Genomic DNA, 19,447 nt, shown 5'->3' with positions numbered 1-19,447 from the left:
AGAGCTCTCCATCTTCCCCGTTTTCTCATCAAGCGCTACTAAAAATGGCTCCTATGGGTCATTGCAAAACAAAGGGCCGCAGATGCAGCCGAGTGTAACCAGCCTGCCAACCAACCAGGAGAGTAAAGTCACCGGACAGGGTCACTGCAAAGTCCTAAAGGTGTATTCTCACAAGGTGTGCCATCAATGGGAGTCGCGGTACAGCGTAGCGCAGAGAGTTTGACTAATTCCGGTCACATCTGCAATCAATTGTAGGCCGGATGAGGAGACCAGAAGTCATCTCATTGGACGGGACAGGGTCGGAAGACCCCCACTCTAGAGACAGGCGTGGGTCTCACAAGTGGGACCGAAATCTATCAGACATTTCTGCTATATCCTGTGGTTACGCCATTCATGTCCAGGATGAGAATACACCGTACGGCTGGGTTCATTGTAGCACACCTGTAACACGGGTCCATAATATAGACGTTCTACAGGTGACATCGCAGCCGCTTGCCATCGTTTCAGCTGCATTTGCTACTGTATTTGCGGCCATTGGTTCAGTGCGCCAAACAGCAAATACGTATACACGCGTGTGAAGGAGCGCTCAGGGGATATTCACAAATTACGTTTAATTTTCTGTTCGTAAAAATTGGACTAAAATCGGACGAAAATGAAGCATATTATTGTAAATGGTTATATTCAGACGTGCATTTTGTTCTGATTGGATGAACAACCTGAGCAAAAAAAGACGAGAGAAAAAAATGGCAGCATGTCTTACCTTGCGATTTTCAAAAAAAAAAAACCCCATGCAGTCATTTGAGGCAATTGCAATCCATTTTTATTGCATGTAACCATGGTAACAATAAAAAAAAGCCTGCAGAACCCATCTTGTGTTTTTTTTTTAAAAACGTGCATAAATATAGAAAGCAAAACGGATTAAAATCTTGCATAAAATCACAGAAATGTATAAAAATCACGTGAAAGATCACGCACATAGGAAGAAAAAAAAAAAGGAATCGGTCCAATTTTTTAGGACTGAAAAAAATGGTGCCCGTGCGAATAAACCCCAAGGTCTCGCCCACATATGCGCTGAAGGTTTTGTTAAAATCCGGGGGAAAATACTGCATTATTGCGTCCTGGAAGATGCTGATGGACATAAATGGAACTAGACGGACCCCATTATAGTGACTGGGGTCCGACTGGTACCGTCCGGCATTTGCGGGTATACTGCTGATCGTGTGGCGCAGACTGCTAAGCTCCCGCTCACAACCTGCAGGTTGCAAGTGCTACCTGAACCAATCCCCGAGTGGCTCAGGTAGCCGGCTCAAGGTTGACTCAGCAGCCTCCATCCTTCTGAGGTCGGTAAAATGAGCACCCAGCTTGGTGGGGGGGTAATAAATAAATTACCTGAAAGTGCTACGAAATAAGTTGGCGCTATACACATGGGCCAGCCCCAAAACCGTGGACCGATGCTATAGCAAGACTCACATCCCCTGTATGTTCCCGAACATTAACGATCAGATGTTTTTTGTAGCCGCGTTCTACCATCCTGTAATCCCGTAATGAGCAAAACCTAAATTTGTATATTTTTTTTTAATGTTTGTCAACGGCGTGAACTTCACTAATAAACGCTGTTTCTCCTTGTAGAGTCTCTAATAACCATAATACATAATGGATTACAAGAGGCTTGTGATCTAAAGCCATTAAACGTTGTGCGGAGAGGGATATTCGTCACTAACCGGTGTAGGACGACGCAGCCTCGGCTCCCCTATTAACGACAATCAGTCTTACACTTCCATGTAACAACCAGCTAGGAGGCAGAAGATGTGTAATTCATGAGAGCGGTGACGCGCTATTCCTGCTCCTGCCTTGGAGACTAAAATTAGCCTGGAGTTCACATCAAGTAAACGCTAATGTTTTTAGTGCATTGAAGCTGTTTAATGACAATTTACGTCTCTCCTGCTCATCATCAGACCAGACTTTACGATAAAACCTTCTGTGATGTCACAAGCCTGGCGCGTTCAGCCGACAGCTCTGCCAATGCCGAACCTCACGTATTACTGAAAACTGTACGTTCATGATACTTTCCCAGTCACTTGACACATTAACGTCACACAACAGAATTACGGGTTTCTAATTCAAGGTCTCCAGTCTTCTACACCGCTGACTGAGGAACCTGTCCAATGCTATACTTACTATAATACTCACCCCTAAGTAAGAAAATATATTTAGAATACCACCCTTCATGTACAAGAACATATCTACTTTATTACTGCCCTCTATGTACAAGTATATAACTACTATAATACTGCCCCCTATGTACAAGAATATAACTACTATAATACTGCCCCCTATGTACAAGAATATAACTACTATAATACTGCCCCCTATGTACAAGAATATAACTACTATAATACTGCTCCCTATGTACAAGAATATAACTACTATAATACTGCTCCCTATGTACAAGAATATAACTACTATAATACTGCCCCCTATGTACAAGAATATAACTACTATAATACTGCCCCCTATGTACAAGAATATAACTACTATAATACTGCCCCCTATGTACAGGAATATAACTACTATAATACTGCCCCCTATGTACAAGAATACAACTACTATAATGCTGCCTCCTATGTACAAGAATACAACTACTATAATACTGCCTCCTATGTACAAGAATATAACTACTATAATACTGCCCTCTATGTACAAGAATATAACTACTATAATACTGCCCTCTATGTACAAGAATATAACTACTATAATACTGCCTCCAATGTACAAGAATATAACTACTATAATACTGCCTCCTATGTACAAGAATATAACTACTATAATACTGCCTCCTATGTACAAGAATATAACTACTATAATACTGCCTCCTATGTACAAGAATATAACTACTATAATACTGCCTCCAATGTACAAGAATATAGCTACTATAATACTGCCCCCTATGTACAAGAATATAACTACTATAATACTGCCTCCTGTGTACAAGAATATAACTACTGTAATACTGCCCTCTATGTACAAGAATATAACTACTATAATACTGCCTCCTGTGTACAAGAATATAACTACTATAATACTGCCCTCTATGTACAAGAATATAACTACTATAATACTGCCCCCTATGTACAAGAATATAACTACTATAATACTGCCCCCCTATGTACAGGAATATAACTACTATAATACTGCCCCGTATGTACAAGAATATAACTAGTATAATACTGCCACCTATGTACAAGAATATAACTACTATAATACTGCCCTCTATGTACAAGACTATAACTACTATAATACTGCTCCTATGTACAAGAATATAACTACTATAATACTGCCCCCTATGTACAAGAATATAACTACTATAATACTGCCTCCAATGTACAAGAATATAACTACTATAATACTGCCCCATGTGTACAAGAATATAACTACTATAATACTGCCCCCTATGTACAAGAATATAACTACTATAATATTGTCCCCTAATTACAAGAATATAACTACTATAATACTGCCCCCTATGTACAAGAATATAACTACTATAATACTGCCCCCTATGTACAAGAATATAACTACTATAATACTGCCCCCTATGTACAAGAATATAACTACTATAATACTGCCCTCTATGTACAAGAATATAACTACTATAATACTGCCTCCATGTACAAGAATATAACTACTATAATACTGTCTCCTATGTACAATAATATAAGTACTATAATACTGCCCCCTATGTACAAGCATATAACTACTATAATACTGCCCCTATGTACAAGGATAAAACTACTATAATACTGCCCTTATGTACAAGAATATAACTACTATAATACTGCCCCCTATGTACAAGAATATAACTACTATAATACTGCCCCTATGTACAAGGATAAAACTACTATAATACTGCCCCCTATGTACAAGAATATAACTACTATAATACTGCCCCCTATGTACAAGAATATAACTACTATAATACTGCCTCCTATGTACAAGAATATAACTACTATAATACTGTCTCCTATGTACAAGAATATAACTACTATAATACTGCCCCCTATGTACAAGAATATGACCACTATAATACTGCCCCTATGTACAAGAATATAACTACTATAATACTGCCTCCTATGTACAAGAATATAACTACTATAATACTGCCTCTATGTACAAGAATATAACTACTATAATACTGTCCCCTATATACAAGAATATAACTACTATAATACTGCCCCTACGTACAAGAATATAACTACTATAATACTGCCTCCATGTACAAGAATATAACTACTATAATACTGCCCCATGTGTACAAGAATATAACTACTATAATACTGCCCCCTATGTACAAGAATATAACTACTATAATATTGTCCCCTAATTACAAGAATATAACTACTATAATACTGCCCCCTATGTACAAGAATATAACTACTATAATACTGCCCCCTATGTACAAGAATATAACTACTATAATACTGCCCCCTATGTACAAGAATATAACTACTATAATACTGCCCCCTATGTACAAGAATATAACTACTATAATACTGCCTCCTATGTACAAGAATATAACTACTATAATACTGTCTCCTATGTACAAGAATATAACTACTATAATACTGCCCCCTATGTACAAGAATATGACCACTATAATACTGCCCCTATGTACAAGAATATAACTACTATAATACTGCCTCCTATGTACAAGAATATAACTACTATAATACTGCCTCTATGTACAAGAATATAACTACTATAATACTGTCCCCTATATACAAGAATATAACTACTATAATACTGCCCCTACGTACAAGAATATAACTACTATAATACTGCCTCCATGTACAAGAATATAACTACTATAATACTGCCCCTATGTACAAGAATATAACTACTATAATACTTCCCCCTATGTACAAGAATATAACTACTATAATACTGCCCCCTATGTACAAGAATATAACTACTATAATACTGCCCCTATGTACAAGAATATAACTACTATAATACTGCCCCTATGTACAAGAATATAACTACTATAATACTACCCCCTATGTACAAGAATATAACTACTATAATACTGCCTCCTATGTACAAGAATATAACTACTATAATACTGCCTCCTATGTACAAGAATATAACTACTATAATACTGCCCCCTATGTACAAGAATATAGCTACTATAATACTGCCCCCTATGTACAAGAATATAACTGCTATAATACCGCCCCCTATGTACAAGAATATAACTACTATAATACTGCCCCTATGTACAAGAATATAACTACTATAATACTGCTCCCTATGTACAAGAATATAACTACTATAATACTGCCCCCTATGTACAAGAATATAACTACTATAATACTGCCCCTATGTACAAGAATATAACTACTATAATACTGCCTCCTATGTACAAGAATGTAACTACTATAATACTGCCTCCCATGTACAAGAATATAAATACTATAATACTGCCCTATGTACAAGAATATAACTACTATAATACTGCTCCTATGTACAAGAATATAAATACTATAATACTGCCCTATGTACAAGAATATAACTACTATAATACTGCCCCTATGTACAAGAATATAACTACTATAATACTACCCCCTATGTACAAGAATATAACTACTATAATACTGCCTCCTATGTACAAGAATGTAACTACTATAATACTGCCTCCCATGTACAAGAATATAAATACTATAATACTGCCCTATGTACAAGAATATAACTACTATAATACTGCTCTCCTATGTACAAGAATATAACTACTATAATACTGCCCCCTAGGTACAAGAATATAACTACTATAATACTGCCCCTATGTACAAGAATATAACTACTATAATACTGCCTCCTATGTACAAGAATATAACTAGTATAATACTGCCCCCTATGTACATCAGCTCTTCGCTGCAATAATAAATCTCAGATTCAGCAACATCACGAGATCACCAACAATACGGTGTTTTGATGTAGACAACATCCCTTCACGGTAAGAGGTCGAAGTGAATAACCGATTTGAAGCGCTGAGCACCACCGGTAAAGACCCTGACGAATTAAGGGAGGAAATCAAATCCATCACACTGAATACAGCGGAACAAATCATCACTTTCAAAAAATCTGCAAAATGACCACATTGGCTATCGGATTGAATGCATGAGAATCGCCAACAAGCCCTGAGCAGCTAAAGCAGCGGGCACCATCAGTGAATTCAAACAGCAAAATGCGGAATTTCAAAGAAAAGTCAGATGAGACAAGGAGCGCTACTGGAATGCCCAAAAGTGCGAAACGGAAAGATGCAAACTAGCTCGGCCACAACCGAGCTCTCTTCACCCATATGAAGAACCGCGCACTGATCGCACCACACAAGGCAACAACCATCAAAGACCGGGATGGCAAATTATTACAAGAAGATCAAATCAAGTGTAGGTGGCGAGAATATATACGGCAGAGCTGTATGCAGGAGATCACAGACAAGCCGTTGGATCACGTACGTCAAGTAGTACAAGAACCGGGCATTCTGGAGGAAGAAGTCACATGGGCCCTGAAACAACTACCAAACAGCCGAACTGCTCAAACCAGTGCCAGTCAAGATCCTAACTGACCTATGTCAGAAGATCTGGAGCTCCAAGTCATGGCCCAAAGTAGGGACAAGATCGGTCTTCATCACACTTCCAAAAAAAGGTGATGCTTTAGAATGTTCGAACTACCGCCCCATCGCCCTCATACCTCACGCCAGCTAAACTCTTTTAAAGATCATCCAAAAACACGTTGCGACATTTGTTGAACGGGAACTGCCGGACATTCAAGCTGGCTTCCGCAAAGGTGGTGGCACCAGAGACCAAATCAGGAACCTGTGCTGGATCATGGAGAAGACCCATGAGTATTAAGGACGTGTACATGTGTTTCATCGACTGCAGCAAGGCATGGGACTGTGTCGAACATGACAAGCTTTGGAAGTGTCTGAAGTAAATGAGCGTCCCAGAACATACTGAACAGCTTATGGGGTCGCTTTACAACAACCAAGAAGCAACAGTCAGGACGGCTTATGGAGACACGGATTGGTTCGGAACTGAGAAAGGCGTACGGCGAGGCTGCATTCTATCACCAGCCGTTTCCAATCCGTGCGCAGAAACAATCATGAGACGATGCAATCTGGACGAATCAGAAATCAGAGTCAGAATCGGTGGCAGAAATGTCAACAACCTTCCGATATGTGGATGCCACCACCCCGCTTGCGGAAAGTGAGAGGGACCTAGAATACCTTATCCAACGAGGGCAAAAGAAAAGCGAACGCATGGGATTATACCTCAGCAGCAGAAAAACCAAAGTCATGACCGCGGTGGGCAACGGTACAGGGAACATAAACACCAACAACGAAGAAGTGGAGTCGGTCCAAGATTTCATCTTCCTTGGATCCAAAAATCGATTGCAACGGGAAACCTGGACCAACCTGGACATCAAGAGACGGATTACACTTGGTAGGAATGCGATGCAAGGAATGGGAAAGATCTGGAAAAGCAAGGATATTAGCATCGCAACAAACACCAGACCGGTCAATGCAATCGTCTTTCCCATAACGACGTACGGCTGCGAAAGTTGGACGCTCAGGAACACCGACAGAAGAAAATTGATGAGCTCTGGTGCTGGACAACGCTACGGATACCTTGGTCCACCATGACCACGAACAAGGTAGTGTTAGATCGCGTCAAACCGAAAACATCACTAGAGGGCAAAATCATCAAACAGCGGCTCTCTTTTTGGCCCCGTGATGTGCGCTAACTCACTGGAAACAGTACTGATGCTCGGCAAGGTCAGTGGGAAGAGAAGATCAGGACCACAAAGAACAAGATGGCCAGATACAATCAAGGCCACCACCAACGTGTCAATGGCGGAACTGAAAGAAGCTGTGAAATACAGAAACACGTGGAGAACATTGATCCATAGAATGACCGAAGGTTCGGGTGGGACTGAACGGATCATGTACAAGAATGTAACTACTAGAATACTGCCCCCTATGTACGACTTAGAAGAGGTGTATGTTCCGATGTAACAGGCGGCAGTTATCAGCCACACCTCAGCATAGAAGCATGGCTGTCCTGAGATGCCCCCTGGGTTTATCCTTTATGTGCCATCTCCCCAGCTATGACATGTTTGTCTATGTGACGACTGAATCAGACTATCCATTTCCATCACCGGGGTGGGGGGGGTGTATACGCCTTACATCCAGCCGCCGCACTAACGGAGCGGCGCTATAAATAGTCTGCTCAATAATTAATGGGGTTCTGCTTATTTTATATGGAATGACTGCGACTCCCCTGTGCCGCTCCTTTCATATCCCCTTCTGTCACTGGCTGAGGCTCAATTGGTGACGTGAAAGCAGAAGTGACTTCCCTCCGCTCTCCGGGCCCAAACACTGAGCTAAATTTAACTCTCCAACCCCGTTTGCAGATAAGAGAGACTAGAAAATGTGATTACTGATGCCTCTCACACATGGCGTTGTGCCGCTACATATAGAGAGGCCGGCCGTGCCCGGAATATTAATAATGGCCTCAGATAGCGCCGCTTCCAGCAGAGATCACGAGTCGGAGAGGATGATGAAGGAGAGTGCAGAGAGGACAATGTAAAAGACACCAGCGCTAAGCAACTGCAAGTCCCAGGATTCCCTTGCTAATAGGCCGTGCTGAGACTTGTAGTTCCACGCGGCTGACAGCTGCAATAACCAGCTTTGTTGTGGATATTAATATAAGGTCTACAAACTGGTGTCCCCAAAGCATCCTTAAAGAACCAGATCAATCCATAATCCACCCTTGTACATGCAGCTCTACCTAGTATTGCAGCAGTTTAAAAGGGTTAGAAAAACACAGCGCCACCCTTGTTTGTGGGTTGTGCATGGTATTACAGCTCCCATTGACTTCAATGGAGCTGAGTTGCAATACCACACAACCCACGGACAAGGGTGGCGCTGTGCTTGGCGGAAAGCATTCATCTTTTACTAACCCTGGACAACCCCTTAAAGGGATAGCCCATACCTAAAATGCAGCACCAGCCACGTCTCGAAGCGTGGGACTGTGGAGGTTGCACAGGCGCATCTACGCTCACATTCACTTCATTTGGAGCGCCGGAGATAGCGGACTAGGCCATCTCTGGCAGTTCTACTGAAGTGAATGGAGCGGAGGCGTGCATGTGCGCCCTCTACTGGCTAACACTTAGGGAACTTCAGGGCGCGGCCTGCGCTGCATTTCAGGTATGGGCTGATGTGAGAGCACCACATTACTCTACTAACATTTGATATGATTCAGCTGGTATTTCCCTCCATCCATCCTGCAAACATCTGGTGAGTTCTCTCAAAGAAGATGCGAGGAGCATCATCATTGGACAGTTGAGCGATGGAAGCGATATGGAGTGATGAATCGCACTACTCCATCTTCACATCAGATGGAGGTACCTGGGTGTGGAGGATCCTGGGGAACGGCTTTTACCTGAGTGTGCTGTGCCAACAGTTAGGTACGGCGAAGGTTCTGTTATGGTCTGGGGATGTGTTACATGGCATGGTCTCGGTCCATTGATTGTGGTAACCAGAACCATGAACACGGAGATGACCCAGACATTCTAGACAATAATGTGCTGCTGACAATGTAGCAATACTCTGGGAATGGTCGGCCATACTTCCAACAAGACAACGTGCCTGGTCACACATCCAACGTGGTTTTACATTGGTTTGAGGATATGGATGTACCACGATTGGACCGGCTGTACAGAGTCCGACCTGAACCCTACTGGGACAAACTGCAACATCAGGTCATGAAATATGAAGAGTGTCCATCTTGGTAAAACTTGCCAGATGTTTGCAGAATGAATGGAGGGAAATACCAGTTGAAGTCGATGAGACATTAGTAGAAAGGATGCCGCGCACACACATAGATATAAATACTTAATTTGATTCTTGCTCTAGATCAGGGGTGTCAAACTCATTTTCACCAAGGGCCACATCAGGCTTATGGTGACCTTCGAAGGGCCGGTTGTAAGACAGTGTAGTAAGGGCTCGTTCACACAAGCGGATTTGCGTACATACTATGCAGTGAATAGAAGCCATTGATTTCAATGAGTCCATTCACATGATGTATATTTTCACACAGCATGACCTATTTTGTTGTGTACTGCGCCCCCGATAGGCCATTGAAGTGAACGGGCCGCGCAAATATGTGGTGAATGCGCAGGAAACCTGTGTATTCACTGCATATTTGCGCACCATTTCAGTGCGCCAATCTGCCTTCTTTTTTGCGTGCCCAAATATGCAGGCGTAAGCGATTTTTAATTGTGCAAATACGCAGCATATTTGTGTGACCGAAATATGATTACGCCCGTGTGAACAAGCCCTAATAGTGACCCCCATCGTGGTCGCAGTAGTAATAGTGTCCCCTATAGTGGCCTCAGTAGCAATAATGACCTCTATAGTGGTCGCAGTAGCCATAGTGACTCTGATAGTGGCCCCAGTAAAAATAGTGACCCTCATAGTGGCCCCTGTAAAAATAGTGACCCCCATAGTGGGCCATTTAGTAATAGCGACCCCCACAATGGCCCAGTTAGTAATAGCGACCCTTATAGTGGCCAAATTAGTAATAATGACGCCCACAGTGGCCCCAGTAGTAATAGCGAGCCCCACAGTAATATCCCCCTCAGCAATAATATCCCCCTCAACAATATTAACACCCCCTTCAGTAATATTAACACCCCCTTCAGTAATATTAACACCCCCTTCAGTAATATTAACACCCCCTTCAGTAATATTAACACCCCCTTCAGTAATATTAACACCCCCTTCAGTAATATTAACACCCCCTTCAGTAATATTAACACCCCCTTCAGTAATATTAACACCCCCTTCAGTAATATTAAGCCCCTTCAGTAATATTAAGCCCCTTCAGTAATATTAAGCCCCTTCAGTAATATTAAGCCCCTTCAGTAATATTATCCCCCTTCAGTAATATTAAGCCCATAGCAATATTAATCCCCCTCAATAATAATATAATCCTCGTCAGTAATAACCCCCCTCAGTAATAATAGTTCCCCCAAACCCATATACTTACCTCCTCCTTGCTTTTAGCGCCGCTCCCCCTCTGCTCGCGCTGAGCTCAGTTACACACTGACGTCAGTGTGTGCACCCGGCATGGTTCCTCCTGCGAAACTGAGGTGCAGGGTACTCAGGGGAGGAGGATCCCGGCTGCACACTGACGTCAGAGTGTGCGCCGGGATCAGCACTGCCAGCGTGATTACCAGCGGGGAGCTGCGGCACCCCAGCCGGTAAACTCTACAGTGGTGAGCGGCCGTCGACACGCCGCGGGCCACATAAAATGAGGCAGCAGGCCGGATTCGGCCCACGGGCCTTGTGTTTGACACCTGTGCTCTAGACAGTATACTCTAGGCTGAGCTCTGCTCGAGATTTCATGCAGCATGATGTGCTGATTTACCCACAATCAATGGGGCAAATCCACATGCAGCCACCAGGGGGTGTTTCCGCTTGGAAACTGCACCAAGAACATGAGGAACACACAAACAATACACAACATAACAGCATTGTCACATAATTATCAGGTGGACCAACTATGGTAGACCGAACACAACAACCCCTTCCTGTGTGCTCGCTCACTTCTGTTAGGGCCTGTCTATGTATTATTTGGTCGCCTGTCGCTGACCATCATCATCTTCTACTACTATGTGCTGCACAGGAACAGTATGACCAGCGGCAGCTATAATACCAGGGGTCAAAAGTCGGACCCACGAGTATCAGTGGATCGCCAGCTCCAACATTGACATTTCTAGTATATTAACAAGATATCCAGCTTTAGGATCCATAACTATCCCTCCAACGTCCGAGGGTAAGACCTGACATCGTGCCCCCCCCTCTCCAAAGATCCGGCTGCTTTAATAGTGACAAAAAATAAAAACAGTCTAAATTTGTGACTGTTTTATGTCAGCAAACCGGCACATATAACATCATAAATTCCTCCAATTAGACGTTCTGAGAAGGAACCTATAGAACACTGAGATGCGCCATGTCGAGGGGTGGAGGGTGGAGAAACGCCACAACAGATACATTAACCCAAGAAGGAAGGGGGTACTGCCTCACAGGTCTAGTACTCAAGGAACAGGGGTGCATCTAAATAGATATATTACACCGAGAAAGGAGGGGCCCAACATGTACGTTACAGCGGGAAAGGAGGGGGCCTACCATGTACGTTACAGCGGGAAAGGAGGGGGCCTACCATGTACGTTACAGCGGGAAAGGAGGGGGCCTACCATGTACGTTACAGCGGGAAAGGAGGGGGCCTACCATGTACGTTACACCGGGAAAGGAGGGGCCTACCATGTACGTTACACCGGGAAAGGAGGGGCCTACCATGTACGTTACACCGGGAAAGGAGGGGCCTACCATGTACGTTACAGCGGGAAAGGAGGGGCCTACCATGTACGTTACAGCGGGAAAGGAGGGGCCTACCATGTACGTTACAGCGGGAAAGGAGGGGCCTACCATGTACGTTACACCGGGAAAGGAGGGGCCTACCATGTACGTTACACCGGAAGGGAGGGGCCTACCATGTACGTTACACCGGAAAGGAGGGGCCTACCATGTACGTTACACCCGAATGGAGGGGCCTACCATGTACGTTACACCGGAAAGGAGGGGCCTACCATGTACGTTACACCGGAAAGGAGGGGCCTACCATGTACGTTACACCGGAAAGGAGGGGCCTACCATGTACGTTACACCGGAAAGGAGGGGCCTACCATGTACGTTACACCGGAAAGGAGGGGCCTACCATGTACGTTACACCGGAAAGGAGGGGCCTACCATGTACGTTACACCGGAAAGGAGGAGCCTACCATGTACGTTACACCGGAAAGGAGGGGCCTACCATGTACGTTACACCGGAAAGGAGGGGCCTACCATGTACGTTACACCGGAAAGGAGGGGCCTACCATGTACGGTACACCGTAAAGGAGGGGCCTACCATGTACGTTACACCCGAAAAGGAGGGGCCTACCATGTACGGTACACCGGAAAGGAGGGGCCTACCATGTACGGTACACCGGAAAGGAGGGGCCTACCATGTACGGTACACCGGTAAGGAGGAGCCTACCATGTACGTTACACCGGTAAGGAGGGGCCTACCATGTACGTTACACCGGAAAGGAGGGGCCTACCATGTACGCTACACCGGAAACGAGGGGCCCACCATGTACGCTACACCGGAAACGAGGGGCCCACCATGTACGCTACACCGGAAACGAGGGGCCTAACATGTACGCTACACCGGAAAGGAGGGGCCTAACATGTACGCTACACCGGAAAGGGGTGCCACAGCAGGTGCATTACACTAGAAAGGAGCGCTGTAGCAGTTTTGTGACACCAAAGCGGACGCAGTAGTAGATCGGCTACACCAGAGGGGGCACTGTGTAATAGTGATACGACTCCTTTAGGTAGATTTATATGCAATACCTCACATTTATTACATATCACCCCTCCACCTCCAAAACATTTTGCCCATTGCCAAGTTAAGCACAAACATATGAAGTCATCAATTCCTTTTTGAAGCATTTACTTGTGTCGACCATAAATCAGCAAGACATGGAAGACTACGGGGCTAACGCTGATCTGTTTGTAGCCGCGCTGGCTGTATACTTACCGCTGCACACGGAGGAGGTGACGTTATACAGCAGTGGGTACAGCTGTAGGCACCGGATCATTTGCAGGCTGTCTCTACACTCTGGGCATCCTCGGTTCAAATCCAACACGGCACGGAAGACTTGTAGAGCCCCGGACAGGTTCTTCAGGGACAGGTAAGCGTTGCCCAGGCTGAGCAATACCAGAGGCTGAACGTAAAACAGGAAGCATCAGTCACATGTGCAGACATTTGTGCGCAGTATAGTCAGTAGTCCAGCAGCAAGAAATCCTCACATTTATGACGTTTTCCCTATTTTGTCTGCAGTTTCTAGTCTAGAAAGAGAAAACTCTGCTGCTGCTTCTGAGAAGCCAACAAGAAGTAGGTTTAAATCCCGCTGACAGATCCGATTGTTCTTATGGCCCATTTACACGTAAACGATTGAAAGATTGACAGTTTTAGCGATCATTTTCCTTAAAGTGTTAATGGACACTAATGTCTATTAAAACTTTATCAGCTTCATTTGCATGTGAAAGGGCCTCCAGGAGCTGTTTGAAGAGCCAAGCATAAGGTCTGAGCTCTGAACACAGCTCCTTTCTTTTCGCACGGGCTGTCGGCAAAATACAATGTAATCTCCGACTCCTGTGGAAAACACAGCGTGCGGACCGTTATCTTCTCTCCGGCTTAACGATGGCTTTTAAGCTCACCTTAAAATAATCGTTCAGCCGAGAAGTAAACGTGGCAGCGTTTCCAGTCACACACTGTTGCAAGAATAAACATCACTTTATTCTCCGGGTCGGTACGAATAAGACGACAGCAAGTTTATTACGTTTTTGTTACTGTCCTACTTTTAAAAAATGAAGTACCTTTAAAAATATATATATTTTCTGTCGCCGTCTTCTGACGGCCATAACATGTTTATCTCTCCGCTGATGGGGTTACATGAGGAGTTGTTTTTTCTGTGGGATGACCTGCGGTTTCTATTGTTACCATTTTGGGGTACATACAATTTTTTTATTTTTTTTTCTTGGAGACGAGGTGACCAAAAAAAAAGCTAAATTCTGATGGTGTCCAGAGATCTGCGGGAAAGCCGGACATTTCAAGGGGAAAAAAAATCACTGCGCATGGCATGCTGGCACACATTCGCTGGGCAGAAGAAAGAAGATCCGGCTTGGATGGAGAAGACCCATACTGCAGCCGGACAGGTGAGTAAAATGCCCATTGCTGCAGGCACGGGTGGATTCCGCTGCAGGATTCTGCACTCGGGAGTCCACGCGTGCCTGTGGACATGAGGCCTTATGGATGTGGTGCTACCAAATGAATTTAGGAAGTTTTATTTGTTTAGATTTTTTAAAATTAGAAATGCGGGAAAAGGGTGTGGGGGGGGGGGGTTGGGTTAAGAGTTTAATATTAATTTTTTTTACAATATTGAGAACACTTTTTTTCAACTTTATTATTTGTTTGATCGCTTATAACATATACTGCAATACTGAAGTATTGCAGTATATGACATTCCTGCAGACATTCTAATAGGACAGGCCACAGGGCTGCAGGTGCAGCTCTCATTAAAATCAATGATAGCTGCACCTGCAATTAAAAGTGCTGGCCCCTATACAGGGGGTGAAAGGTCTGCTTCCAATTTGACTACTGTGTGCTGTGCTGACAGCGGACACCCAATTAGATGATCAGTCAGAGTCCTGTGGACTCAGGAAGAGAGGGACCATCCAACTTCTTATTAACGAACAGTTCAAATGCCTCCATCTCTGATGGTATGGGGATATATTAGTGCCTATGGCACGGGCAGCTTACACATCTTGAAAGGCACTATCAGCATATAATAGACCTATAACATTTCCTACACCCTCGTGGTGCTCTCCACAAGGAAACTCATTACCCTGGAGCAACAGTGATGCCATAGCACCCAGCCAACCAGTGATGAGGGGCAAGAACCACAAAACAGCTGTCTTAGGGCGGCTTCAGATGACCGTATATTGGCCGGGTATTCACGCCGAGCCGATATACGGCGTCTCTCTCTGCAGGGGGAGGAGGCTGGAAGAGCCCGGAGCAGTGCTCTGAGCTCCCGCCCCCTCTCCGCCCCTCTGCACTATTTACAATGAGAGGAGGCGGGATGAGGGTGGGGCTAAGTTCAAGGAATTAGCTCCGCACCCATCCCGCCTCCCCTCATTGCAAATAGTACAGAGGGGCGGAGAGGGGGTGGAGAGTTAGTGGAGAGGGGGGGGGGGGGGGGGGGAGCTCAGTGCACTGCTCCTGGCTCTTCCAGCCTCCTCCCCCTACAGAGAGGGACCCCGTATATCGGCTCGGCGTGAATACGCGGCCGATATACGGTCGTCTGAATAAGCCCTTACACGGATATTCTGGTTTGGATATATCCCTAGGCCTTTTAACCTCTTAAGGACACAGCCTTTTTTTTTCTCTTATCCATTTTTGTTTTTTCCTACTTACTTTTAAAAGAAATCCTACGTCTTATTTTCCCTATTGACAGCTGCTTGGGGGCTTGTTTTTGGAGGGATAAGTTGAATTTTACAATGTTACTATTTAACGTACAGTACATATAATGCACTGAAAAACTTTTAAATATTTCTAAGAGGAGTGAAATGGAAAAAACACGCAATTCCGCAATCTTTGGGGGGGTCGGGGGGGTCTTGTTTTCACGTTGTAACATTGCGGCAAAGATGACATGACAACTGTATACTGTAGTAAAGTACTATTACAACGATACCAAATGTATGTGTAGATAGATCGGACTTTTACAGACACGCTAATACCAAATATGCTTTTGTGGGTTTTTTATTATAAATATGGGAACCTTTTGTTTTTTTGAATTTTTAAAAATTTTTTTTACAATAATTAATTAAAAAAAAGTTTGATTAAAGTTCTCATAGCGGACTTGAATTTGTGGTTGTTTGATCACTCATAAAATATTGCGTAATTCCACGGTATTCTATTTTCCTGCACTTTGACAGGGAGTCTATGGAGGCGTGACAGATTGATAAGGATTTATTCATGGCAGTCCGGAGGGCCTTTAGAAGGTCATGGAAACCGAACAGAACCCCAGGACCATTGAATAACGGTCAGGGTATTTAAATGCCGTTACCAGAACTGAAAGCAGCATTTAGAGGGTTAACAGCTGCGATTACCGTTATCGCTGACTGTGGCTGTTGCAGGCAGATGTCTGATCTCAGAGACAGCTGGCACCCGGCTCGTAAGGAGCAGGATTGGCTCCCTATAAAGTCCGCACACGCAGGACGTAATATTGACTTACAGGGAAGCTACCAATCCAATTAGTGATGCTGTGAAGGATTATATTCCAGTACTTATTTGCATAAGTCACTTATCAACTAATCTAAAGAACTATAAATTAAAACAGATTTTTTTTAGTTTTTGGAAACTTTCCCCCTAATAAAACTAGGGAAAAATCTCTATAAATAAATAAAAAGGCCAATAAAACACCACATTCACAGAACCAGAACACTCCGGGTGTTAAGGGGTTGTCCAATTATAAACTATTGAGGGCCTATCGGCAGAATAGACCATCGGTAGTAAATCAACAAGGGTCCACTGCCTGGGATTGCCACGATCAGCTGTTCACCAGGCTAATGCACTTGTGCCTTGAGATGATTTCTGCAGGAAGCAGACAGCTCCGTTCTCACTACAGTGGCCAGGTATGGTAATGCAGGCAAACTATAGTAGGAGCAGCAGAAATCAGCTCAGTGCACAAAGAACACCAGAGTGGTAACAGCTGATCAGTGGGGGGCACAGGTGACAGACCCTCCCCTTCTGATTTACTATTGGTGGCCTAACCTGAGCACAGGCTACCAATAGTCTACAACTGGACAACCCCTTTAAAAAGGGGTGTTTCACCTTTCTAATGAATTACTTTTTATTAAAGGGGTTGTCCCGCGGCAGCAAGTGGGTCTATACACTTCTGTATGGCCATATTAATGCACTTTGTAATGTACATTGTGCATTAATTATGAGCCATACAGAAGTTATAAAAAGTTTTTTACTTACCTGCTCCGTTGCTGGCGTCCTCGTTCCCATGGAGCCGACTAATTTTCGCCCTCCGATGGCCAAATTAGCCGCGCTTGCGCAGTCCGGGTCTTCTGCTCTCTTCAATGGAGCAGCTCGTGCAGAATGCCGGCTCCGTGTAGCTCCGCCCCGTCACGTGCCGATTCCAGCCAATCAGGAGGCTGGAATCGGCAATGGACCGCACAGAAGAGCTGCGGTCCACGGAGGGAGCAGACCCCGGCGGCCATCTTCAGCAGGTAAGTATGAACACGCCGGACCGCCGGGATTCAGGTAAGCGCTGAGCGGTTTGTTTTTTTAACCCCTGCATCTGGGTTGTCTCGCGCCGAACGGGGGGGGGGGGGGGGGTGGGTTAAAAAAAACAAAACCCCGTTTCGGCGCGGGACAACCCCTTTAAGGCTAGGTTTAGATGTAGGGGTGCTTTAACAGGAGCACCAGCGGCACAGGTGCAGGTAGGAAATTAACGCTATTACCCGAGCGTTAGCTGCGCTCATGTATTAGCGCCCTAATGATAGTGTGCTGCAAGGCTAATTACCACACTGCAAGATAACTCATTTTCCTATAAACTGCCACAGCCTTACAGACTATAGGACTAACCGTCCAAAGAGGACATATACCTCTACATGTTCTGTGGCACTCACCTCAGAGCGATCTAAGGTCCTTGCTTGTACCAGTAATTTGCTGGCATCCAGGTGAAACCCGTGGTGCATTAGTAGGTTGGCCAGATTCACCAGTGGGATATGTTGGTTCTGAGTAGGAGCCAAGTTCAATGCTCGGCGCAGGCAAGTGATGGCTTGTGTATAGTTTCCTATGGCCCGCCAATACAGAGCCGCCTCATTCAGGACAGACCACACAGGGCCGGCGGGCTAAAAAATAACCAACATGTTAAACTAGGTTCCTTATAATATGCATCGGGAAAGAGAGAACCGTTACTTGTCACATATAGACAGTGGATCAGCAGATCTGGTGCATCATTAAATGGGTTTCCAGGATGTTCAAGTGATGGCCTGCACTTATAGTATTGGTGGAGGTCTGACCCTTGGGACCCACAGCCATCAGTAAAAAGAAGGGGCAGCAGCGTTTGCTGGAGCACCACAATCTGGTTTCCTCCTATACTCCATACTGATTCATCAGTTCCTATGAACCGGCAACCTGTGTCTATCTAAGATTCAAAATTTAGGCTGTGAGCCCCAGTGCGGACTGATGTGATTGTCGACAATCGCTGCAGTATATGTTGGCACTATACTGGGCCTGCTACAAGTGTCTGCCACTGAGCTACAGTACCAGGTTCAGCCACACTTGTATGGGTGTCGCTGTGTAGTGTACTGTATAGAAGGCACTCTTTGCCTTTGCTCGGCTGATTGGTGGGATTCCAGAGGGTTAGGCCTCAACAATCATATATTGATGGCTTATCCTTCTTTAGTATCTCAACAGCCATGAAAACCCATCATCACTCCATGATTAGATTGTGGGAGCGACAGTCTGTAAACTACTTAGAGATTGTCCAGGATTTTAGAAACATGGCTGCTCTCTCCCCAAAACAGCACCATTCTTGTCCGTACCGTTGTGTGTGTCAGCTCCACTGAATTGAATGGGAGCTGAGCTGCAATACTAGACACAACCCACCCACAAGGGTGGCACTGTGTTTGGAAAAAAGCAACCATGTTTTTCTAACCTTGGACAACCCCTATAAAGCAACTCTCTGATTTCAAGACAAA

General features: G+C 44.4%; 1 protein-coding gene across 1 annotated transcript in view; it reads right to left on the bottom strand.

Moving 5' to 3' along the window:
• Positions 1-19,447, bottom strand: part of TTC17 (tetratricopeptide repeat domain 17) — an 84,435-nt gene that overhangs the window by 29,109 nt on the left and 35,879 nt on the right. The window contains exons 15-16 of the mRNA XM_066583461.1: positions 18,371-18,595; positions 13,707-13,893 (exon numbers count right to left, since the gene is read on the bottom strand). Of these exons, the coding sequence (XP_066439558.1) occupies positions 13,707-13,893; positions 18,371-18,595 (412 nt within the window). The remainder of the gene's footprint in view (positions 1-13,706; positions 13,894-18,370; positions 18,596-19,447) is intronic.

Source organism: Eleutherodactylus coqui, chromosome 11 (genome assembly GCF_035609145.1).
Source record: "Eleutherodactylus coqui strain aEleCoq1 chromosome 11, aEleCoq1.hap1, whole genome shotgun sequence".
Taxonomy (NCBI): Eukaryota; Metazoa; Chordata; class Amphibia; order Anura; family Eleutherodactylidae; genus Eleutherodactylus; species Eleutherodactylus coqui.
The sequence above is the reverse complement of the archived record's forward strand: the minus strand, read 5'-3'. Positions and strand labels throughout refer to the sequence as shown.